The sequence below is a fragment of the Xiphias gladius genome, chromosome 20, assembly GCF_016859285.1.
Source record: "Xiphias gladius isolate SHS-SW01 ecotype Sanya breed wild chromosome 20, ASM1685928v1, whole genome shotgun sequence".
In the NCBI taxonomy this organism is placed as follows: Eukaryota; Metazoa; Chordata; class Actinopteri; order Istiophoriformes; family Xiphiidae; genus Xiphias; species Xiphias gladius.
This window is the reverse complement of record NC_053419.1, coordinates 17,235,800-17,259,637: the sequence shown is the minus strand read 5'-3', so window position 1 is coordinate 17,259,637 and position 23,838 is coordinate 17,235,800. Positions and strand designations below refer to the sequence as shown.

At 41.5% G+C, this 23,838-nt stretch overlaps 2 protein-coding genes across 9 annotated transcripts in view; both read right to left on the bottom strand.

The window, feature by feature from the left end:
• Window positions 1-287: 287 nt before the first annotated feature.
• sdad1 (SDA1 domain containing 1) lies at window positions 288-6,297 on the bottom strand. Its single transcript, XM_040156600.1, has 22 exons — window positions 6,044-6,297; window positions 5,753-5,857; window positions 5,560-5,658; window positions 5,286-5,396; window positions 4,741-4,812; window positions 4,528-4,628; window positions 4,369-4,426; window positions 4,202-4,276; window positions 3,962-4,063; window positions 3,789-3,858; window positions 3,561-3,664; window positions 3,191-3,248; window positions 3,034-3,092; window positions 2,863-2,939; window positions 2,594-2,691; window positions 2,385-2,461; window positions 1,972-2,101; window positions 1,728-1,819; window positions 1,437-1,627; window positions 1,126-1,210; window positions 645-806; window positions 288-509 (listed from the first exon to the last, which is right to left on the bottom strand). Exons 1-22 carry the CDS (start codon window positions 6,131-6,133, stop codon window positions 462-464), a joined length of 2,064 nt encoding a protein of 687 aa, XP_040012534.1. The 5' UTR covers window positions 6,134-6,297; the 3' UTR covers window positions 288-461.
• Window positions 6,298-8,048: 1,751 nt separating this feature from the next.
• The window catches only part of ptpn13 (protein tyrosine phosphatase non-receptor type 13), a 47,190-nt gene continuing 31,400 nt past the window's right edge, over window positions 8,049-23,838 (bottom strand). For 2 of the 8 annotated variants that reach the window (XM_040158148.1, XM_040158147.1), the window contains exons 18-49: window positions 23,001-23,445; window positions 22,109-22,215; window positions 21,181-21,234; window positions 20,474-20,563; window positions 20,174-20,281; window positions 19,891-20,043; window positions 19,246-19,730; window positions 18,662-18,793; window positions 17,188-17,281; window positions 16,945-17,030; window positions 16,680-16,848; window positions 14,837-15,051; window positions 14,627-14,725; window positions 14,134-14,516; window positions 13,875-14,034; window positions 13,571-13,726; window positions 13,111-13,282; window positions 12,754-12,964; window positions 12,501-12,586; window positions 12,350-12,411; window positions 11,811-11,966; window positions 11,220-11,385; window positions 11,018-11,107; window positions 10,817-10,923; window positions 10,640-10,695; window positions 10,451-10,548; window positions 9,931-10,079; window positions 9,755-9,845; window positions 9,264-9,601; window positions 8,967-9,182; window positions 8,798-8,860; window positions 8,050-8,697 (exon numbers count right to left, since the gene is read on the bottom strand). In XM_040158148.1, the coding sequence (XP_040014082.1) occupies window positions 8,620-8,697; window positions 8,798-8,860; window positions 8,967-9,182; window positions 9,264-9,601; window positions 9,755-9,845; window positions 9,931-10,079; window positions 10,451-10,548; window positions 10,640-10,695; window positions 10,817-10,923; window positions 11,018-11,107; window positions 11,220-11,385; window positions 11,811-11,966; window positions 12,350-12,411; window positions 12,501-12,586; window positions 12,754-12,964; window positions 13,111-13,282; window positions 13,571-13,726; window positions 13,875-14,034; window positions 14,134-14,516; window positions 14,627-14,725; window positions 14,837-15,051; window positions 16,680-16,848; window positions 16,945-17,030; window positions 17,188-17,281; window positions 18,662-18,793; window positions 19,246-19,730; window positions 19,891-20,043; window positions 20,174-20,281; window positions 20,474-20,563; window positions 21,181-21,234; window positions 22,109-22,215; window positions 23,001-23,445 (5,075 nt within the window). In that variant the 3' untranslated portion in view covers window positions 8,050-8,619. Of the gene's footprint in view, window positions 8,698-8,797; window positions 8,861-8,966; window positions 9,183-9,263; window positions 9,602-9,754; window positions 9,846-9,930; window positions 10,080-10,450; window positions 10,549-10,639; window positions 10,696-10,816; window positions 10,924-11,017; window positions 11,108-11,219; window positions 11,386-11,810; window positions 11,967-12,349; window positions 12,412-12,500; window positions 12,587-12,753; window positions 12,965-13,110; window positions 13,283-13,570; window positions 13,727-13,874; window positions 14,035-14,133; window positions 14,517-14,626; window positions 14,726-14,836; window positions 15,052-16,679; window positions 16,849-16,944; window positions 17,031-17,187; window positions 17,282-18,661; window positions 18,794-19,245; window positions 19,731-19,890; window positions 20,044-20,173; window positions 20,282-20,473; window positions 20,564-21,180; window positions 21,235-22,108; window positions 22,216-23,000; window positions 23,446-23,838 lie in introns of all 8 variants that reach the window. The other 6 variants (XM_040158150.1, XM_040158151.1, XM_040158152.1 and 3 more) reach the window with 6 other exon arrangements.

The window sequence follows — 23,838 nt, the reverse complement described above, 5'->3', positions numbered from 1 at the left end:
TAGCCTAATGTGCAACAAATTCTATTCATTTCATGTTAATAACAAAAGCTGTTTTGTGGGCTGCCTAGGAGGAGTGTGTAGGTGTTTAAAGCTGTATAAAATTGCACCCAGATGCACACATAGGCAGGAACATAATCTTCTTGTAATTTTATATGTGACCCATAGGAGGCCATTTATCAACTGGAAAGAGTGCAAGTAGTAGCAGAAGGGACAGAGCTGCAGCATAAACAGAAAAAAAAAAACACACACACAACAACAGCGAGATAAAGCCTCAGTGGTAATGATCAAAGATGATTTATTTGAGAACGATGTAAATCTATGCAGGTTATCCACTGTAAATAATACATTAATAAGCTGAAAAAGTTTTTTACAGGACTCTCGGAGGATGTATAACAACATTTGACATAGTCAAAGAGCAGGTCGCGATGGCCATCCGAACGCCAGGATTATCTCCACGGGTCCTACTTGTGCTGCTTCCTCTTTTTTAGGAGTGCATCCCGGAGAGCAAGCTGGATAAGAAACACAAAGTATTTTTTCAGTTGAAATGCAAAGACTGTTTCCTCCTTATATTCTAAGAAATCAATTCAGCCACAGTCAAACGCGGTAGCTCATTCTGACACACACTTCTGATAGGTGTGAGTTACCTGTTTCTCTCTGAAGGAGCGTTTGCCCTTGGTCCTCACATTCTGACTGTGTCTCATCATCATGAAGTTCTTCTTCCTCCTCTTCTCCTTGTTGCTGGTGCTGGCGTGTGGGTTCAGCTTGCTTCGCTTCCTGACAAACTCCTTCCGGTCCGTCCGTCCCGCCTAAAAAAAAGTCAAACGCGTCATTATAACTGAAACGATTGCTGTCTGATTTGTTAGTCAGACAAAACAAGTAATGTGAAAATGTCATATGGGCTTTTGGAGCATGTCATGTGCATTTTACTTTACATTTTATAGACCAAAAGATCATTCAAGAAAAATAACTGGCACGCTGCACTCGTTAGTTGAAGTCCTCCGCATGATTATATACTGTGACAATATACAAACTGCCCACGGAAGACTTTCCAGAATCACCGGCGTACAGGTCCCGGGCAAATCTCTAATCTTTTAAAATCGCCCAACCGTTAGCGCAAGGACTTACCATTGCCGTTGCCAGGCGTGTTTCCTTGTCTGCTTTTGGTTTCTTATGCAGTTTCTCAATATTCCTCAAGGTCAGCAGCTCCCCTCTGAAAGATTTGGGAAAAAATAAAATAAAATAAATAAAACCCATAAAAAAACCTCAGTATAATTATCTATCTTAATCAATAAACCAGACATTACAGTGATTACACTCTTATTCCACTCTTAATAGGAGACTTGAGACCTGAAACCACATAAAATATTCTGCAGAAAAAAGAATTTTTTTTACAAACCATTATTTCTTGAAACTCTGGGTTCAAATATCTTTCTCACCTGTTCTCACCCTCGTTGTCACTGTCCACATTTTTCCTCTTCTGGCCCTTGCCTGGCGCAGCATTGACCTCCTTGGCCATCTGGACCAGACGGATCTTCTTAAAGTCATCCTGAGTGAGGAGCCTGCTGCCGCTGACCGCCGCTGCCTTGGCTTTTCGTTCCTCAACTGGCATACTCTGAAGCTTCTCCGCCTTACACAACCACAAAAAAAAACACTCTTGCATTAAAATAAAATTAACGTGCATGATCAGCCTCCGGAAGTTTATCAAGGTATGCATTCTTCACGCTTACCACTTCTCCTGTGTCTTCATCAGACGAGTGGTGAACGTCTACCCACTCCCCATCTTCACCATCGTCACTTATACTGGCACTCTCCCAGCCGTCTGTTGTACGATATCAAAAATACGCATATTGCATAATACTGGTCATCTTTTATCTCTATACACAAACAGTACAGTAGGAAAACAGACTTTGTGTTGCAGATCAAATCAGCCATTTCCAATCCTTTGGATTCAATAAGAAGATAGCTGCTGACCTTCGTCCTCCTCTCCCTCTTTGTTCTCCTCCTCCACCTCCAGGACTTCAGCTCCAGGGATGTAGTCTTTAGCTTCAAGCTCTCCGTAGTCTCTGATCTTGGCCTCTGCCGATGCCTCGGTCGGTCTCCCCTGCACCACAAGCAGCATGGTTTACAATAACGAGAGATCAAGCTTTGTCACCTTTACAGTTTGGGGTCTGGTCCCAACACTCCCCTCTGAAGTAGGTAGGAAAGCAAACAGCACCCGACATGTATGATCACAATGTTTTTTTGTAACACAGTTCATACAACATCAATTCATCGATGTTCACTGGACAGTAAACTAGAACAAACTCGACCATTAGGCACCAGGTGTTATTATACATAAAGTACATTAGGAATGTTTTTTTTTTTTTTTAATTCCATGAGCTCACCCTGTCCCTCTTGTGCAGCATCTGTGGATTTAGATTCCTGAACAGCTGGATCAGTCCCCTGGCAGACATCATCACATCTGAGGCAAATACAGACACAGACATGGTTGCGTGTGAGTGAACATACGTGTATGCAAGCATCCGTTAATTAGTGCCTTCAGAATCGTGACAAAAGCGACACGGCAACGAAAACACACTGGCAGTCACTCAACTCTTGTCTTTGTGGGTCTTGTACTGAGCCAGGTCCTGCAGCAGGTCCTCCGTGATGGCGAGCGGACAGCGGGCTGCCACCTCCTTAATTGCATTAATACTGAAGCACCAGAAGAGGGAAAGCTTTACTATACAAACGGTGAAGTAAGACTGAGCAAGGCAGCTACAAGTATAGAGCTGTATCTTTTGGTTTAAAACAGGTCCTTCACACTGTGCATCATATCAATCATTGGATAACTCTAACCAGAAAGGAGACACGGTAGCTACGCACCCGACAGTCATGACCTCCCCGGAGTTCCTGTCTGTCACAAAGTTATTTGCGATGGTCATGATCACAGGCTCGATGATCTGCGCGCGTGGGAATACACAGTGTTAACGGTGCTGAAGTGGAAGCCTCGTGCTAAGTTCATTTTAACGAATAAATCTGTGGGTCTTAACGCACCTCAGGGGGGACGAGCTGGTGGGAAGCCTGGGCAGTGCACAGGAGAATCTTTGTCACCTCTGCAAAGACAACAGATGGTTTTAAATGTGTCATCAGCACGAGTCAAAAGACTTTCACAGACTTAATTGTGAATTTTTTTTCTTTTTTTTTTTTTAACCTCTTTGATGGGGCTGAAGAAACCTCTGGACGAAGGGATAAAAGTTGAAGAGGAAGAGCTGTAGAAGGAAGAGAACTCTGAGTGTTGCACTTGATAATGGACCGAACAAACAACAACATCTAGTCAATCTCACATATCACTATGAAGCTGAAAAAAAAAAAAAAGTAACTTTAATAGCTTGTAAATTAAAGATACCACAGGCACGACAACTATTATTTGAAAAGAGCGCTGGATAAAAGCACATACCAGTTTCATTAGGCTTAACCTCCTGCATTAGTCTTTGCATTACAACCTGCTGATCTGCTTTGAACAAACTCATCTCTGGAGTCACCGACACGTGTGTCATAAAAAAACCCGATTAGCCACTCACCTCATGGATTCCAACCAGTCTGGATATGAGCTCCATCATCATGATCTTCACCTCGAAGCGCTCTTTACAGTCTTCCAACTGTTTCAAGAGTTTCTCTGAGAAATCTTTAAATAAAAAAAATTAAAATAAAAACAGATATTTGATAGTTTATTGTTCTGTAAATTGTACTACAAATGGACTTAGATAAATTCTTTGTCTGGTGTTGTGGGGAGGACACGTTAGCCCTACCTTGAGGATCGTGGATCAGGTGAATGGCAGAAAAGTTGAACACCTCTGCTTTCCTCTTTTTCTTGTGTTTCTGCACGAGTGTAGAGAATTAAAACAACGAACCCAGAGTGTCTGAACATTAACGTAACAGAACAAGTCATGCATGCGCTGCGGTAGAAAAACAACCCTGGTACCTTGAGGACTTTCATTGCTTTTTCCATCTTCTTCTTGTTTTTGGAGGTTTTCTTGCCCGTGGAGTATCTCACCATCAGGTCTCGGGCTGACGGTCCCTCTGTCTGGAAGACAAGACTGATTCTTAACAAAAAGCCTCATTTGTGTATCTTACACACGTAATATGCCCTAGCTGAAAAATCACTCTCTTTTAGAGAAGTACAGTATCCTTTCTCTCTAACCACTTCATCTGCGGTACTTGCCTCTGATTCTGAATCACTGTCATTCCTTTCATCTTCATCTTTGCCCAGGAAGAATTTCAGACCTGCAACAAGGATCTAAAGAGGTGGAGTTGCAGGTGAAAACGTATAGGTTTTCCATTCATTCAGAACAGTAAGACAACGATCGCTGTCAGAGTGATACAACATACCTTCGTCACCTTGGAGAAGCATGCTGTTGTAATGACATTGACTGTTTTGGCATCATTCCTGCGGCACAAACAAAAAGACAATCGTGGTCAAAGAAATGTTAGTTATATTCTCCTGAGCTCTACAATATCTTATTTCAGTGTATAAATTACGACGCCCACCATATGTTTCTTTTGTATAGCTCCGCCATCACATCTAAAGAGATCTTTGCTGCAATGGGATTACTGTCTCTGAGCATGGTGTACATGAAGTTCTGTAACGTCTGAAACACACAGTAGTACGACGCATGTGGTGAGTGGTGGCCATTTAAAGCTGCTGTATCACACAATATCACAGACAGTCACACACACGAGTGTACATGCATGCGTACTTACTGTGTTGACCTTGTTGTTTTTGTGCTTAGCGTTTATGTTTTTGATATCAGCAACAATGTGTGTGTACAGTGTCTGTGGAGAGAGAAAAAGGAAGAAGAGGTGACGACAAAATCAGAGGGACAGAGAAGGAAAGAAACATGAGAATTTGGACACCTGACCATATAAATATGAATTCAGACACACATACAACAGCAGAAAAGCAAGTTCACTGGTCAGAATTATTGACTCAATGGTACATGAGGCAGAAATGGTGTGTATACAAATAACATAATAAAGGTTTCAATCAACCAGTTGCACAAATCGTCCACAAATTCTCCCTATTACTGCCAATAGGTCTCTCTCGCCAAAGATTCAAAACTATGTAATAACATATTATTACACAAAAATGCTTCAACTATGCAAATCCTAATGAACCGTGTTTTTTTTTTTTTTAATTTTTTTAATTAAAGGTCAAAGACCTATACCATCCTACGATTACACGGTTGTTGGAGCAATGACAAGGACAACTCTGGTGTCGTAGCTGTGTCAGGGCTGCGCGCTCGAACCTTCCTGAGCAGTTTGTCGTGACAGCGCAGCAGCTCGAAGAAGAGCTCCAGGAGGCCCGTGGGGTTGACCAGATCTTTGTTCCTCAGCAGAATCAGCGCTTTGCAGAAGGTCTGACAGGAGCGGTGTGACACACACACACACACACACACACACACACACACACACAAACATAACATGTCAATGCTGCGTGGCAGGTCACCTGCATAAACGTCAACAAACTCAGTATGAATCAGACATGCAGCTACTGTGCTGATAAGTCGCACATATTCTTACCATCCTCAAGTCTGGCTCTAGGACTGTGTGGTGACTGAGTAGTAACTCAGACAGCTCTTGAGGGAAGGTGGACAGGTGCTGCAGGTAGCAGTGACCAACCTGGGGGGCAAGAAGCGTTCATTACCCTCCAAATACTAGTGACCAGCACGACAGGGCTCCCCAGATACACACTCTAGTGCACAAGTCAAGTCACCTGGGCGAGAAACATGACGAGGTCCGCCAGCTCCTTGTTCGGCTTGTCCGGCTGCAGTCTGAAGATCTGTACATTGGACTGGTAGTGTCGGTACTGCTGAAGAAACTGTTGCGGACACAGGAGCAGTCACCGGCAAACTCGTTACTGCTGTTTATCGACAATTCTCCTGTGCTTAAATAAACAACAACAACAACAACAACAACGACAACGACAACGACAACGACAAACAAACACAAAAGAACGAGTCTGCAGGCTAACAACCGTAGCAATCTCTCAGCTAACAACACTTACCTCTTCCACGTACGACTGTGGATCTCTTTTGATAAGATTCTGCAGTTGTGGCAAGTTGTTTGGCAGCTTGTTATTTTGTCGCCCGGACATGGTTTCAGACGACCGAGTGAATATGTTGTAATAATAATGATGATAACAGAGATGAAAAACTATTTTTTTTTGTTTTTTACAGGGCAAGCGTGGCCAAAGTGTAGGCTGCCATTTAAGCTCGCAGCAGGAAGTAGAAACTTCCGCACTTCCGCTTCAATTAAAGGGGACGCGCACTTTTTCGTCTTTCCGGCAGCGTTTGGTCTTTCAAGTGATCTTGAACTTACCACGCTAACACTTGTCTGACTCTTTCTGTAATTGCAGTTTTGCATTTGCCCCTTACATTTTTTTGTTTTTTTTGTTAAAACTAATTTCTACCGCTACGTTCCGGTAGAAGTAAACAGCGTTTAGTGCCACGGGTGCCTACTGCTCATGTTCAGACTTGTTTCCTTTGAAGCAAAAATAATGTCTTTAATTTGAGGGAAATTGTCAAAAATCAGTCAAACTCGTGTCATTTAATCGAGGTTACCAGTAATTTTACAGGGTAAAACATACAGGACTTAATCGAGTTAAAATCCAAGGTGTTAACAAATATACCCTTATTTTTAGTTACATAGTTAAACTAGAACCCAGTTGTCTGCAATGATGGAAAAAAATATTCAAATCATTTTCTTAAGTAAAAGAATGAATATCACACAGTATATATTTACTCTGTTACAAGTCCTACATTCAGAATGTTACCTAAGTAAAAGAACAATCGGCAAAATGTACTTGAAGTATCAAAAGTACTAGAGCTTTATCTAGTTAGTAATATGCAGAATGACCCCCCCATTTAGAGTGTTATAATGTATATTATATTATTTGAGTTATTATTACTGATGTATTAACATTAACATTTTACTGTTGTAGTTATTTGAGGTAGAGATTAAAAAAGAGAGAGGTTAGTATGACTGCATTCACTCTACATCTTGAATCGCAGGGCTGATCCCTGAATCTTGCACGTCAGCAGTGTGACCGTAGCAAAGCAGGCCTTCAAAGTAACCTCAGTAATAACAAAAGAAATGCTTTCCCACATATTGAGCAACATGAGCTTTATTTTGTTTAGCTGGGTAAGCCGGTAAGGTCCAAAGTTATTGTAAAAGATGTTTGGACACATGGCAATGTTTCCAGATAACGAAGTGTGGCACCACATGGTGGTGGGACTGGTGTAAGACATCCCATCTCTACTGCATCACCTCCTGCTCTCGGCTGCAATACTTGCAGCCAATTACATGATTCCATCAGACAGCTTAGGGGCGTGCATTCATTCAGGACCAGTATGTTTAACTATTACATACAAAGAAAAGACACAGCAACATGGGCACGTGTAAAATATGCAAAGTAATGCAATAGCTGGGCAAAAAAAGACACTATGAAGATTCCAATGCTCAATCTTTGTAGAGACCCTTAAGTGAACAACTGACTCAATTCTTGTCAATTTCGAGGCCAGAGTTTTGTGGTTGTGTGTGGCATTGTTACACTGTAAGATGTTTGATCAGAAAATCGTCAGAAACTACGGCTTCAAATTTTTTAAGTGAACACTCCCCTGAGAGCCTCAGCATAGATTCAACATTATGAGACTCATTGTAGCGTTATTGTGCTGTAACCTATGTAGTGTATATGTAATCATTTTCAAGTTAAAAAGCAGTAGCCTACTTTTCATTGCACTCTTTCCAATCCAGTATCAACCCTTACACACATGCACAAGTTCTAGCTTCTCTTCCTCATACTTTTCAGTGGTTTTGTTAGTCAACAAACTTGGTAAAGCTGTATAAGGTTAACGTTTCTTTAAATGAAGTTTGGAATGTGAGGGCAACCTTTTTACACAGCATGAATGGTAACATAAGGCTGACAAATTCTGTCATTTTCAAAAGCTATACTGAAAGGTGATATGCACTAAAATGACAAAAGACAAGGAAAATATTTGATTCTTTTTTTTTTTTTTTTTAAATGAAACTTTCCTCTACATAACTTTTAAAACGTATCCAGTTTAATTTTCAGGAGATGAATATGTACACTTTTAATTTCATCATTTACCTCAGGCAATGAACAATTACTGTTTGATAGCTTTACAAAGCAAATACTGACATAGTATTCTGTCAAGGCATGTTCCAGCATCATAATAGGATTCAAAATACACAAGTACAATTTTGTTCCATATAAAATATGAGATCACTGATCACTTTCATAATTATTTTAGAATATCCAAGAATCTGGAAAAAAAAAAAAAAACCCATTAGTGTTCTCTTGTAGGTGACAAAAGGAAATACAATCAGCAGTTCTCATTAATGCACTGAAAGGAAGTAGCAGCCAAGGAGAGAGAACTCAAAAAGCAAACATAAAAATATATACTTCTTTAAAGGATTTACTCTCAAGGAACTGAATATTTTAAGGCATTTAAAAACATGAAGTGTAATTTGGCAACGTCTGCCTGTGTCAACTGTGCATTTTTGTTTTGCTCTTGTGAAACAGTCACCCAGCCTCTACACGACGGCGATATGTGGTTTCTACTATCCTGAGATGTTTTCCTCTGCTTGAAGGCATCTCAGGACGTAGAGGATCACTTGATAGCAGAAAATGTATTGGTCCTGTGAAAAGAGGGAAAATTCGTGAGACATCATGTGAATCAAAGAGATGTAGAGTTCAGAGTTCATGTACTTAATCCTAAAAGCAAACATTCAAAATCACCTCTGTCTGGACCATTCCCTGTCTCTGAAGTCTCATGTTCCTTACGACATCTGAAATATCAAACTGATAAAAAATGTTAATTAGATTGTAACCATCCAAAACAAATGAGAAGAAAAGCTTCCTTATTAACAACAGGTGAGGTAAACAAGATAAAGACTGTAAAACTTACATCCGCATCTTTACTGATGAGACCCAGAACCACGTCTATACAGATGAGGGTTCCCGAACGACCAATGCCTGCACTGCAGTGTGTGATTATAGGCCCTGATTGATGAACGTGCCTCATGTAGGAAATAAATGTGAGCAGCTGCTCGGGTTGTGAGGGCGTTCCGTGGTCGGGCCATCCCGTGTAGTTCAGATGAGTTACACGCTGGATTTCATTGGTCTGAGGAGGGAATGTACACATTTAAAGTGTATAAAAGTTTTAATTACTGTGAGTAAATGAGAATTCTATAAATTAACTTACCTGGACATCTTTGACCTCAATGTGTCGGATGACAAAGTTGTCCAGATATTGGTCTTTGATCAGCGTGATCTGTAACTTGTCGTCCACCATCTCTGCTGTCCTTGGTGTGTCTGGCCAGTATCGCTGGCATTTCACTTTGCCGCCCTCGACTTCTTGGGTCATCATGGCGATCACGTTAGACTTTTGCTCCCAAACCATTTGCCAAAAGTCACCCAGAGTGGTGGGTAAGGGTCCCTGGCAGGCAATGTACATGAAGTTCTCATCCTTCACTGGCATCTTGATAAAGTTGGCGTTGATGTAGCCCCCATCTTTGCCCAGCACAACTCGAGTTGTGTCAACTAGAAGAGATACATGCATTAAAATCATACAGTATTTCAACTTAAGTCCAAGATTTTGAGTATCCAGCTTTGGTTTAGTGAAATTTATTGAAAAGCCTTCAAGTTTCCTATTGTGATACAAATACGGAACAACACATTTGTGACTTTTCTTACAGGGAACGATGTTCTTGTAGCGATTCTTCTTCTTGTTCTCCTTCGTCTGACCTATTAAACAGTCATCCAGTGGCTGGAGATTTTGAAGATTCTGTCAAGGAAGAAAACAGACGTTCATTAGAATCAAATGAATTGCAATCAATTCATATGCACTAAAATTTAAAGCAGATTCTTACTTCAAACTCCTGCAGCGGGACTTTCTGCTCCAGAAGCCCCCTCATCATGCGGACCACAGTGTTGAGCTTTGGTCCTGTGTACTGGCCATCGGGGACCACTTTGACGAGGGGCAAAGAGGTCAGCTCGTCCTCTGTGATGATTGGCCCGTCTGGGGGTGACATAAAATGAAGGAATTCAACATTACAAAAGTACTGGCCCAAAAGCCTTTTGTTATTATTTTATGAGAAATATGAAATTTAACACATACCACATATAGTTACTACACCTAACCCTATAAATACTGTCACTAAGAAGGAAAAAAACGAACCGGTCTGTGCATTAACCATGGAATAAATGTTCTGTGACAGATTACTTCCAGTTTATTTTGACTCCATCCTCCCGGCTCTCACTAACAAATTAAATACTGTAGTCTAGATATCATCTGCTCTCCCCTTCCACATGTCATTTTTATTTCCCTTGAAGAACGAACAGTTTTGGAGTCAAATTTCAAATCCAAAGTTCAGAGAAAGTCGGTCTAACCGTCTCTTGATTTGGAGTTCATGTTTTCAATTGGAAGTTCATCACTTCCCCACGTGATTTCATCTTCCTCTGGCAGTCCAGCGCTCATTTGCAGATAGCTGTTGATACGAAAACATAAACAGTGAATGGATGTGAATATATTCATAACCCTAAATGCGATGGGTGTACATCCAAGAAGCAAAGTCTTACTTTTCATTTCTTGGATCGTCAACACTCTCCTCTTGCCATTCCACTTTTCGGGAACTCTAATTATGTATTATGTATCATTAAGAAGACAAAACAAACAAACAAACAAACAAAAAAACGAAAATCAGATATAATCCGTATATAGTTTCTTAGTGCAAGTCTGGTGGGTTTGATTTGTACCTCAGGGGAGTCCTCGGGTAAAGAAGAGCCATCACAGTCTGTGTCCTCAGAAAATTCTGCGCTGTGCTCTGTGTCTCTTTTCTGCTTTAGCGGATCATCTTCATAGTCTGTTAAATAAGGAAATGTAGTCTAGCTTGTAAACTTCACAATTTTTCTGTCAGTACAATTACTCAACATTCAATACTGTACTGTATGCTGTACCTATCGGTGGTATGGGAGGGAATCCGCCAGATTTCAGCTCATCCTGGGGAGTACACAGCTTAGTCTTTACTCCACTGTCCTCACTCAGATCTGAAGGCAACAGGGTAGAAAGAGTTAGATCTTTATAAATTATTCAAATGGGAAAAAACATTTATCAGTCAAAACTTGTCAAAAATCACATATTTGGGGTCACCGCTTGTACCTGTGTTTCCATTGCACTTGTCAGAGTTGATGGGTAGATAGGCGAGGTATGTGTTTGGGTTCTGGTCTGGCGGTCTGGAAACTACAAGATGTACCAGGCCTTTAGCTTTACGGATGGTCGTGACAGCTTTGGTGTGGGACACGCCTGTCATTAGTTCTTCGTTCACCTACACGAATAAGACAGCAATAATCAAGAAAGGGTTTTGTATTTAAGAGAGGGCAGTGTATTGTCTCAGAACATCCAGACATACTTAGTTTATTACAATTCACAGTATTTAACACATGTGGGGCACCATTTGTAATACAAACAATCACCATAAACAAGGCAAAGCATACACATGTAACAATACAAATACAAAATACAATACAAATTACGGCTTACTATGTTAAAGGTTTTCCATTTCCTGGATGTGAGCTAGTAAGATCCAGGAAATAGAAAACCTTAGTGTGGGCAGTGAGGGCACAAAGCGGACATTTTAACAGTAAATGGATAATATAGATGTTTAATAATATCTATTAAATCTTGTTTAACAAAATTACATTTCTTAATATGACCTTAAATTCTGAGCAGCAAATGTCAAACAGCACTCACTTTCAGCAGCCTGTCTCCCACTTGCAGCTGGCCTGAGGACTCTGCTATTCCTCCCGGTGTGATGGATTTGACAAAGATCCCCCTTTCCCCTCCGATCACAGAGAAACCCAGACCTCCAGACTGTGGCTTCTCCAGATCCAGCTTTATGATCTCCTCCTGCATATTCAACAAACAAACGCGTGATCACCTTTAACTCATGAGTCAAAACTAAGTAATATATGCTAGCAGACATGAGCTTTATGGCAACAGTCAAAGTTTTTGATGATAGTGATCACAATAGTAATGCAATAAGAATATTTATCTAGTGATGCATGTCTTGACCTAGATGTATTTATCTTTGCCATTAACAGCAGCATTTACATGCAGCCTCAATCACTGTAATCCTTTGCCACGGACTCACCAACAATTTTTCTAGCTGTTTGCTTGGCATTATATATAGAAATAACAATAAATGCAACAGAAGAAAAGGTTTTAATTCAAGAATACGGAGCACAAGGGGTATACAGCAAGGAAACAAAAATGTATTTCTTTAAACTTACCTCTAGAGGACAAAGTGCTGCAAGACACTCTGTATCTCTCAGATCTTCCCCTTTAAGAAACCCTTAAACAGAAAACAATGCTGCAATTATATGCAAAATACAAGACCCAATCAAAATGGGACAGGTGGCACTTTTACAGGGTGAAACATACCATTCATGCTGGATGAAACCTTGGGGGTAATGTTGTTGTTGAGAAAAGAGACACTTTTCTGTCCAGGAAAAACAGGCTTTCCATCCCTTTGAGCCAGAAGAAAAAAGAAAAAATGTATTGTAGTTATGGCACATACAGAATCTTGAGCTAAAAATAACCTTCTGTCATGCTATTAAGCTGAAAAACAAACACTGACACAGCATGAAAAATTACATTTAGGCTAGACATGTCACTCTTTGTTAGTGCAGATTACCTTGTGGCCTTGAGCGTGAGGTTGTCGAGGGAGAGCTCCAACAGCCTTGTGTTCTCACTGAGAGTCAGGTCCTGGGTGGGAGCGCCATTGATGTAGTGGATTAAATCAAGCGGTCTCAGGCTGCCTTCCTCGAAGGCCAATGAACCGGGCAGGATGTCTTTCACAAACAAGACTCCATACACACTTTCACTACCACCATCCACTACCAAACCTGGGGATATAAAGGGCAGTGCAACAGCTCACATGACTTAAAGTACTAATTGCTAATGCAACTTCTGAGAAGGTTTGCAAGACGGAAAAAAAACATTTCAGACATGCCAGGAAGGTTTTATCATGTAACAAGGGCTGTTTTCTTACCAAGCGGTTCTTGGTTGCCCTTGAAACAAATGTCAGGCAGCAAGTGGGCTTCAATGGGGGGCTTGGGAGCCTCCAGGACCCTCCCCACCACCAAGTCAACTACCCGAGGGGAAGCACGCACAAGATTGACCACATCAGTGTGGCCCATATTGCTCACATCTGTGTTGTTCACCTGTGAATAGAAAATTCAATACATTCAAATGTATTGAATTTCGCATGTATTGCATTTAAACATGCTTTCTTGTGGGGAGTTAGATGAGAAGATTGATACCAATTTCATGTCTAAATATGGAACTAGCGATTATTTTAGCCTAGAATAAAGACTACCAGCACCTCCAAAATTTTAACAATTAGTGCAATAAATATCTGTTTGTTTAATATGGACTCTTTGGATAGAAAGAATGCATCAACAACATCTCAGTTGAGACTAGAATAAGGGATTAGGGATGAATTTTTTTACCATAATCATTCTGTCCCCGGGCCTGAGCCTCCCATCTCCTTTGGCTGGGTCCTGGACAATGTCATGGATGTAACACCCATGATCATTACCTTTGGTGAGGGTGAAGCCCAAGCTGCCTTTTTCTGACTTCACTAAGGAGACCTTTAGCTCAACTTCCTAAATACAGAGAGGAACCTAAGTTACTCTAATAAGTATTGGTCAAAATAAATCTTTAAAATTTAAATGCACATTGTAGTTGTACTTCTTGAAAAACCTTTAGATCACCGACTGTCTATCCTAAGAGCTTCCCTTCCTCAGTCCTTACCGGGACAAGCTCCTCCATGTCCTGTCCATTGCCGGACACGGTGAGGTTTAAGGGCAGAGGCAGTGGAGGAGGCAGTGGATCTGGGCTTGGGGCAGAGGGAGCAGACACCATGGGCAGCGGGGATGACTCCAAATCAGCTGTCACGGGGGATGAAGGATGCCTGTCGCAAAAGAAATCCCACAAAGACAATTTATATGAGATATCATAAAATATAATTGATGCAGATGATATGACCGTTATTTTTACACTGATCAGGTACCTCTTGCTGAGGTCTGATCTTGTCATTGACAGGTTCGGGGAGTAGAAGGCTGAGTTGACAGTGTCGTCAAGATGACCAGTGCTGTCGTAGCGTCCCAGTCCCAGGTTGCTGCTGGGGGTCTGGTAGACACTCCGCTCCCAAGTTTGCCTGCTGTGCTCGAGGGTGCTTGGGCTGAAGGCTTCCTCCACCTCCTCATCACCATCTGTGCTGTCACTGTAGCTGTTGTGTCGGCCGGGGCTCTTAAGCAGCAGCCTCTCCAGGGCTTCCTCCACAGGTCCCTGACTCCTCTTGGCCTTTGGAGCTGGAGGAGAGGTCGTCCTGCCTATGCTCAGGGTGGTCCCTGCCTGGGTCAACGGCTCCTTTCGGGGTGATGGCATGGGTGTCTGAGGAGAAATAAATTACATTTAAACTCTATTTTAAGCAACTAGTGGTGCTTGATAGTTCCACCTAGTAGTAAAGGATGAAAAAAAAAATATATAATTTACTGACTCACCGAAGCTGAAGTGTCCATCTCAGGAAGAACACCGTGATCAGGTCTACAGAGGAGCAAAGTCACCTGCTGTCCTGTTCCTCGCAAGGCTGATATCACCTCCTGTGAGCATGCAAGGTAGGAGACCCAATTCCAAATAAATTATGGTATCAAACAACTTTATTTCCATTTACATCCAGCTGTGACGCAGAAAGGAAGAGATGTATTGCGTACATGTTGCGAGAGTCCTTTGAGGGGTGTCTGATTGACCCGCAGGATGACGTCCCCCACGTTAATGCGACCGCTCTCTGCAGCTGGTTGACCAGGAAAAAGTTTTTTCACTCGAACCATGCTGGAACCGGGGGGTTCGTCAGGGAGGTTCTCCTCTCGACTAAAACTGAAGCCCAGCCCTGATGTGTTCTTCAGCAGACACACCTCAAACACATTATCTGTGGGTGACAAAGACATACATTGGAAACTCCAACTGTCTGTGGGTAGAGTGTGAACGTGAATGTGCGAGAAAGGCGCAAGCCCCATTTAACCCTGCAAAGAATAAGAGGTTATTGATAGTGAATGGATGGAATAGTAGGAAGGACAAAGTAATATAAGGTGAAATACACGCCGAGAGTGGCTTCACTTCTAAAAATAGTACGATCATATGTAAATATTAAGAGAGGCTCCTCCATAAAGGGCAAATCAGCACCTGTGTGAGCCTAAACTGGATTTTGATGTCAGATAGGCACTAGTTTATCATGTTCCATAGAAACAGTCAGTTGTTACAACTCAAAAACACCTATGAATACCCTGACAAACTGCCACTATTTTCTTTCTCTTTGTGGCATTAAAAGTTTCCTGGAGGTTACACATTTCCTTCCTGACACAAGCCTAATTATTAAACAAATCAAATGTTATTGAACCCTGTAAATACTATTCTCAATCTTTTACCTTAGTCTGATTACCCACAGTAATCAAAATCTATCATTGATGCAAACTTAGTAACTCTCTGCAGAATGGTACAACTCAGGGCAACTGCCTAAAATCATACAACTTCAACATACCCTTGAGACACATGTGACGACTCCTCCAACTGGGCACAAGGTGTCCCCGTTTCTTTTTGACTGTGTTTTTCGGGTGCTGAATGGTGGGTCAGCAGCTGCATGAGCTACACCTGGGCCCAATGTGCTCGGCCCTATAAATCTCCCTCATTCTGCAACCTCGCTCTCTCTCTGGGAGGGATTCCCTTTCCCCAGAAGACCAGATGAAAGCTGTGGTTTTCTTTTTGATAAACTGATAACTGACTGTTTTATTGGTTGAATTATATTCTTTTTCTGTAAATAAATTACTTTTCTTGAGCCGCCAACTCCTGTTCTCTCCCATCTTTGTCACAGGCTTAGAGCTGGGCTCTGACACACAACACAACAAGGATGAATAGACCATTTTATATAGAGAAAAAAAGGATGGTCCTACAAGTATTACTGATACTACTGATACTACCAATAAAATGTGAATTCAGAATCATACCACAGCTACACCAGCCACAAAAGATTGCTTTTGTACTACAATTCACACTTAATCATATATATTGCTAGAATAACTCTCAGGAAGAGGCAGATACCAGTAGATGCTGTGGCTACCAGTTCTAGCACAGCAGTGTAATGGTTTCCTTCATACAGACCACATACTGAGCTCTAAATAGGCAGTAGTGTGCTGCTAATGGGTTGTACACACATGCTCATTTTCTTTCAAATGAAATTACCAACAGCAAGTTACTTTGTTTATAGAGAACAAAGGGTCTCAGTGTAACACTGTTAGAGAATAAATGACCTAAGTAATCAGTGTTTTCCTGCTTACTTTCATTACCAGCCTTTTGGGCTCTAAACATTTATACAGGACTAGATGGACTCAGGGTGTAAGGAAGGAGGAGTTTTGCAACCAAAATAAAAAATACTGAACAGCTCGTTGAGAAGGTCACTTCACACATTAGAGTGTACTAAAATGGGGTTTACATTAAGTGCTATGCAACAAACCTAAAAGACATAACCATGCTGCTTAATTGTGTACCATTCTGTCGCCTCACCTTGTTTAACAAAGCTGTACTCTGGTTTTTCTTTGACCTCATGTGGCTGCTCTTTATTCTTGGTCTGATCTCGGTCGCTGCCAGCACATGGTGGAGTGCACTGAGGAGTGAGGGGAGCATGGACACAGTCTGCAGGCGGATGACCCTTCTCCAGCGACAAGTGCACTGTCTGAGGGAGCAAATGATTTATGTAAGTGTTACTGGCCAGCTGGTGGAAACTGAACAGCTTGTCACCTGGATGCTTATGGTAAATGGCTTGCCTCACCTGCCCAGTGTCTCTTAGAGCCTCTACTGCTTGCTGATGAGTGGCTCCCTCCAGACTTTTTCCATTGACGGCCACCACACGGTCACCTAAGAACAGGACAGACGCAGAGTGGTTAAGACACAAGAAGAGCCTAAATAGACGGAGACAAACACTTCTTTGTTCCGATAATTCAAAATCTAATTTCAGTGAATAATTCAGTCTGTTAAAAATTGTTATTTGTAACATCAGGGTCAAGGCTGTTACCTTTCTGTATCCTTCCATCAAGCTCAGCTGCACCTTTTGGTATGATGGCTTTGACGTAGATGCCTCCATGTCGAACCGTTGTGTTGACTCCCCCCTAAGGTATGAACACACTTATTAGTCTAGTCGGCCAGAGAGAAAATAATTTATCATGTATTTTCAATGGGAGATGATGGGAGGTGTGGAGGGTTTTTTTCATTAGCTAAATGATAAATGCTTTGTCTTTACTGTAGGTTTGGGAGTAAAATTTTGGTATGTTAGGAACATTATATTTTTCAATTATTACAACAACCAAACTTCACAAGAGAAGTGCTTGAAACCCATCTTTCCCTGAAGTTAATGCGGTAGTTTGGTGACGTATGTTTTGCATACATTTGTTGACCTTACTATAGATCAGGGTTTAGTTAGATTTGGGTTTGTCCACGTGAACAGTGCACAATAACCAACTCAGATTTATGTAGTGTAGGTGCTGACATTTTTTACCTCTAGCAGTGGACAAGTTCATATCTTTTGTTAACCTGTCACAAAAGTGACTTAATGGCTCAAAGCATGGTTAAAATTTTTCACTCTGTTACTAACAGTTCATCCTTAGAATGACTTTGTAATGACAATACTTCTCAAAAAAAAGAAAAAGAAATTACTTAAAGCCTCAAATGCTTTGAACCATAATGCTCCTTTTTTCCTTTGTTGACAACCAGTATGGTTATTTACATTGTGCTTTGGTTGAATTTTCAAATTATTCCTAATGCAACAGGTAAACAAAGCATTTATCATTTCACACTTATGATTGAGTTTTAAATGGAAAAAAAACCCTCCACTGTGATGTTATTGACAAGATTACTGAAAAGTTACATCTAAATGATCAGAGACAATGTGAATTTCTATTCTGTGCCCATTTAGTTATGATAGTCTTGATAATGGGTTTATTGTTAAGGTGAATTTCATGGTTGTTTCAGTGTTTGTATAGCTAATGCAACACACCACTCAATCAGTCATTATTCTGAACACAGATATTTGACAACAGTTCTGGTCTGAAGACAAACAGTCAGGTGATTGTTTTATTGAGTGTTATTGTGTCTCAGGAATAAAAATGAACCCATGCCAATCAACAAGGTGTTGAAAATCTGTTAGAAAGAAATTATATTAGTGGCACTACAGTAAATCTCTCTAGAGTCAGTGGCAAACATTTAGGTAGCCATAAGAAAGCTCAATAACCGGTCGTGTTTAAACCGTTAACGGTCCTTACCGTGAATGTTTTAAAGATACTTTGTGAATTTTTTTTTTTTTATCCTTATTGATTAACAACATAAAGGCAGAATGCAATATTAGTTTGGCGGACAATATTGTTACAAGAGCCTTCGGATTTGAGTACACACAGCGTTATGAAAGCAAACCAAACCAAGCAACATATACCCACACACAGACAACAGTGACAAAATGAGGGGGAAAGGGGGCAAAACAAAGAGAGGGTGAAAACCTTGCCGAACAGTACCGTGACACTTATGCCCAGGCTGCTGTCTTTTTTGGACAGCTCAACGTCAAATAGTTCTCCTGGATGGAGACTATTGACCCCTGGGGCATTACCATTTAAATTTTCCATGATGTATTCCTGCAAACAGAGAACAGGGTATTAAGTTGAAATTATCACAAGCTGGAACATGCAGAAAGAAAAAGGGATTGAGGGAGAGTGAGGAAGCTGAACTGGGTAATGCTGAGAAGAAATGAGCAGATAATGCATTCAGGGAATGACATGCAGTGTTCCGATAACAAACCTGCGTTGCATCGACATTGTAAATGCAATGATAGGCAAAGATTATATACAACAGGCAGTTAGTTGTGCCAAGCATCTGACAGGTAGTGAGTAATGCTTGTTTGCCGAAGAACCATTCTTATCCTATTCGATTAACAAAAGTTGATTTTTATTTGCTCCGCCAGGATTAAGAAAAACCTTTTCTGAGTTTTGCTTCATAAATCTCCTGAGCAGACAACTACTATGTAGGATCATGAATAAAAGCAAAGAATCCATTTACACCAATGAATTCATCAACACAAAGGCTGCACCTTTTTGACCTTGAGTTTCTCTTGACCACTGGAATAGGTCTCCTCATCCATGTCTGAATCCCCCCAGTCAGAATGCTCGGAAACTTTGGGAGCTTCGGAAACTTTAGCTTTTCGAGTTTTGGGTGGCAGAGCCGGTGGTGTAGGATCCGAACTCATGTTAGGTTCTGGTCTATGATGTTGGACATTGGATGCAGCCGTGGCAGCAGCTGTAGCTCTTTCTAGGCACTGCTGAACTCCATTAACAGGGGGTTGGCTGATTTTAGCGACACTGCTTGTCCTGGAGTCCTGGGAACTTAGGCTGCTGTGATGCTGGACTGGGGAGGAGGCCGCTGACGGTGTGCCAGCACTGTGAAGGGGAGGGCTGGGGCTTCCTGTTCCCACATGCTCCTCTGACGAGGTATCAAAGTCTAGTTCTTGTCTCTGGCCAGAATTAAGTGCCTTCGATGAAGACTTGGCCTGGTAAGGGACATAGCCTGAAGAAGATTCTGTCAAAACGAAGACCAAGAATAGGGATATGAGTCTAGAGGTCTAGAAGTAAGAGAAAACACTGGCAATGCACTCCATACATGATATCAAGGAATAAATATGACAAAGAACAAAACACAAAACATGAATTTTACAATACACTCATGTCCCTGCTTTTACCTTTGTAGAGCCTCTCTTTGGGCTGTGACACCACCAGAGTAACGTCATCAGGAGCATTTTGAAGGATATCAATCGTGGTGGCATGAGAGAGCCCTTCCAGGTTTACATCATTCACAGAGATCAGCCGGTCACCTGCATCGACATTACAACTGTCTCTCACATGGAAGACAAACAGGTGTGGCAAGGTAGAAAACTGCTAACCATTATCACAGCAGACGACAAAAGATGCCATAATCTACCAATTTAGGATTTAGGGTGTTAGGGTAGCAAAACACAGGCCCACCAGGTTTTAGAGAGCCATTGACATCGGCAGGACCCCCAGGAGTGATGGAGCTAATGATGGTACCAAGATCCATACGACCAGAGTTCTCCCCGCCTACAACCTGGAACCCTAGAGGGCACACACAAGCACAAACAGATGTAGATACATAAGCATGTAGACACACTCAAACACAAAACATCAGGGCAACACAAATGCCTTAAACACAATTTTATAATATTTGTCAATTCTGACAGCTGAGAAGTGGCAGCAGAGAGCAGGAAATTGAGATTTTATTTTAAGAAAATGCATATACACCCTTACCCAGGCCATATTTCACATCTTTCTTCAGGTTTACAGTTGTGATTTCTCTCTCTGGAGATGGCAAGGCATTGAGCTTTTTCTTGAGGGAATCTGTGCAATTCAAAGACACATGGCATTTCTTATATTTACTGGAAAATACCATAGATGAATTGCATGAGCTATATCATTTCTGACTGATGCATATTATAATGACATTTTGGTAAATTAATTTCACTGGGGAGGTTCAGCAGAGCCCTCTAAGAGCATTAGTATATCTACACTGTAATTATTAATCAGGCCAGGCAGGCATACAGTTTGGCTGACGGGGCCCTACTTTAGCACTGTTGGATAATGGGCCAGTAAAGACGGGCTAAGCTAAGATGAAAGGGAAGGTCATGACTTCAGTGCCAAACATGAAGCTATTAAATGGTGGGACCAGGGCCAGAGTTCAGTTCCACAGGCAGGCAACACTGAGAGGACAGAGACTCAATTCTGAATTATATAACTATGATTTAGGACTTTCTCTGGTTTGCATATCCGTACTTGGCCGTGCAATGGTCAACATATGGTGCAACAGATTGACAGGGAGGATTAAGAACGTTATAAAATGAGTGATGGCGGGGAGTGGTAGGATATTGCCTACATTTTGACATTATACTTAGTACAAATCCTGGACATCCAGAGTCTATGTATCCGGGTAAATGAGGGGAAGGAATTTTAATACCTACCATTAACAGAGGCCGGGGTTGAAGGTGGGCCAGAAGAGCTGTGCATACTGACCCCTAGAACAGAACACAAGAGTTCAGCAAGGCTGTGGTTCGGCTTGTGTTCATTATACAGAACAATGACAACTGCATGTCTGTCTCTCTGCCAATTTATAGGCAATAATAGAGGGAAATGTTTGTAGAAACATGTATTGTCATCAGTAATTAACGCATGCATAATCTCCCTGCATGTGGAGACCATTTTAGAGATTGTGAATACTAGCATATTAGGTGAGTATTTATTACAGTTATTAGACTTTTCTCCCCTTTCTCATTGAAAGAAACTGGTTTTATGTTCAACCGTTTTTCTCCTGTAATTCAATGATTACACACGAGTTGATTCGAATCTACTCTGCATGCCAAGTGTTTCGTTTAAGGGGGAGACTACATTAAAAAGTTATGATTTTCTGGTTTCCAATATATACCAGATAATGCAAGTCAGCCACTTCAGCAGCAATAGTACAGGTAAAAAAAACAAACAAACACAATACCAAATATGCAAAGTAGTTGAATGTAATGTAATGTAAAATGTGCCACCTGTTTTTCCTACTTACTGTTGACCTGCCACACTGTAGCCAGAACTAACATCATCCACTGCAGTTCTCTTGTTACAGATGTTACTCTTGCTTGATTTCCGAAAATACGTTGTTTGATATACATTGTCATCATACTTATTTGCTTTGCTAGTGCCAGTAAGAATGGTTACTTATGATCAACAGTTGTTTTTGGGCCTGTTTTATACTTCTTCATACATGCAGATGAATTTGCTGAAGTCTATATAACATATATAATGGATTTATATAAACACAGATTTATATTTCAGGTGGGAACTCTACATAACGCTGTGCTTCACCAGTGAAAAGCATCGTTCTACAGATTTCAGCATCCTTACCTACTACATACGCCTGGCCAGTATCCTCTATGGAGGAAGAGTCTGATTCTTTTTTGGACCTGCTGAGGCTCCAGGCTGGGCTGCTGTGGGACACTGTGCCAAATGACCTGAGAAGAGAGTGAGCAAGAGAAGAAGATTTAGCCTGAGGAGGCAGCTTTCCTCACAGAATTAGGGGTTACAGGAACCAAAAAGAAATCGAAGGTAAAAAGGTGAGCTCTGCTATACTAAACACTCTCTTTCCCTCTGCTTTCCCTCTGATTCTTAATAATGTTAAGGCCTGTTAGGTTTTTATGGGGCACAGAATCCTACTCAACTTAAAATCCAACACCATCTGTAAAATCTGACACGAAAGGGAGCAACTGGCATAAAAATAGGTTTGTCACTAATTAAAATAGGAACGCACACTGGTAGGAACAATCTTACAAAAACAAAAACACGGACACAGACGCAAGGGCACATTTGCAACCACAAACACAGAACCCCAGAGGGTTAATTAGAGGCTGGAGGCAGAGTTCTCTGTGTCTCTGTAGTGTAAGGCAGAGCTATAGTCCCAGTAACAAGCCTTCACTTAGTAACCTTTGTCCTGAAGTGAGCTTAGAGACTCTGAGACTGATGACTTTACAGGGGGACAATTAATAGGAACAAGATCCCATTGCCTCAACTGAGCTTGAAATAAGATTTTAAACAACTAATTAAAGGAGTAAAAATGCATAAATTTAGTCTAGTTCCTGCACAGCTTGATGGATGGGAAAGTAATGACATACCAAACGATTAATGTCTGACATTTACAACTACCACTGTAATTTTATTCAGTACTACTGTCTCGCATATACTAATGTATTTGGGAACCAATCTGTTTTCTGCTTTTAACATTTCACCCCTCTCAACTCACTTGTCCTGTTGGTTTGACAGGGAGTCTGTGTCTGAGCTGGCTCTCTGGTGTTGCTGGAAGTGAGAGGCCACTTGGTTGGGTTGTGGCTGACTCAGTCCACTGTGTGACTGGCCACGATAGGACTCTGCCACTCGGGGCTCTGGAGACTCTGGCGTCTGCACAAGGTTGTGGTGGGAGCGGCTCATTATCCGTGGATTGGAAAGGACCGTGGAGGCAGTGGAGGCCACTGGATTGAACCCTGGAAACTGAAGCTCATCTTGGAGTACTGCTTGGCCAGACAGTGCCTTGTTGAGGGCCACCTCTGAGTACGAAATCCTCTTCAGGTGGTCTGGGTTGGAGCGCGTCGACAAGCTGGGGGCCAGGCTGCCTGAGCTCACTGTCCTCCCCACTGAATCTGCACTCCGGGGGTCAAGAGAATACTGTAGAATGCTCAGGGGGCAGTTCTCTGATTACAAGGAAGGACATGCGAAACAGAAAATTACTGAATTGTTAATAATATGTTAATTTATTAATATAGAACAATGAGACAAAATTGAAAAAAATAGTAAAGCAGGGAAATTGCAAATAGCTGTTGATCTGTCTCATTAATATCGCTCAAAAGCAGTTCATGTCCTCACACTGGTAAGTAAATTAATTTTTCTGGCGATATCTTAACCATCACAGCTAATGGTCTGGCCAGTCTTCTTGGCAGTCATCAACTTGTAAACCTAGTTATGACTGAATGTCAGCAATCTGGTGGGATTTCAGGCCAAGATGTTGACCAAGTACATCAGGTATTCAGCCAAGTAAAAACCAATCAAACCGAGCAATACACCATGAAAAGGGCAAACCGCTGGTT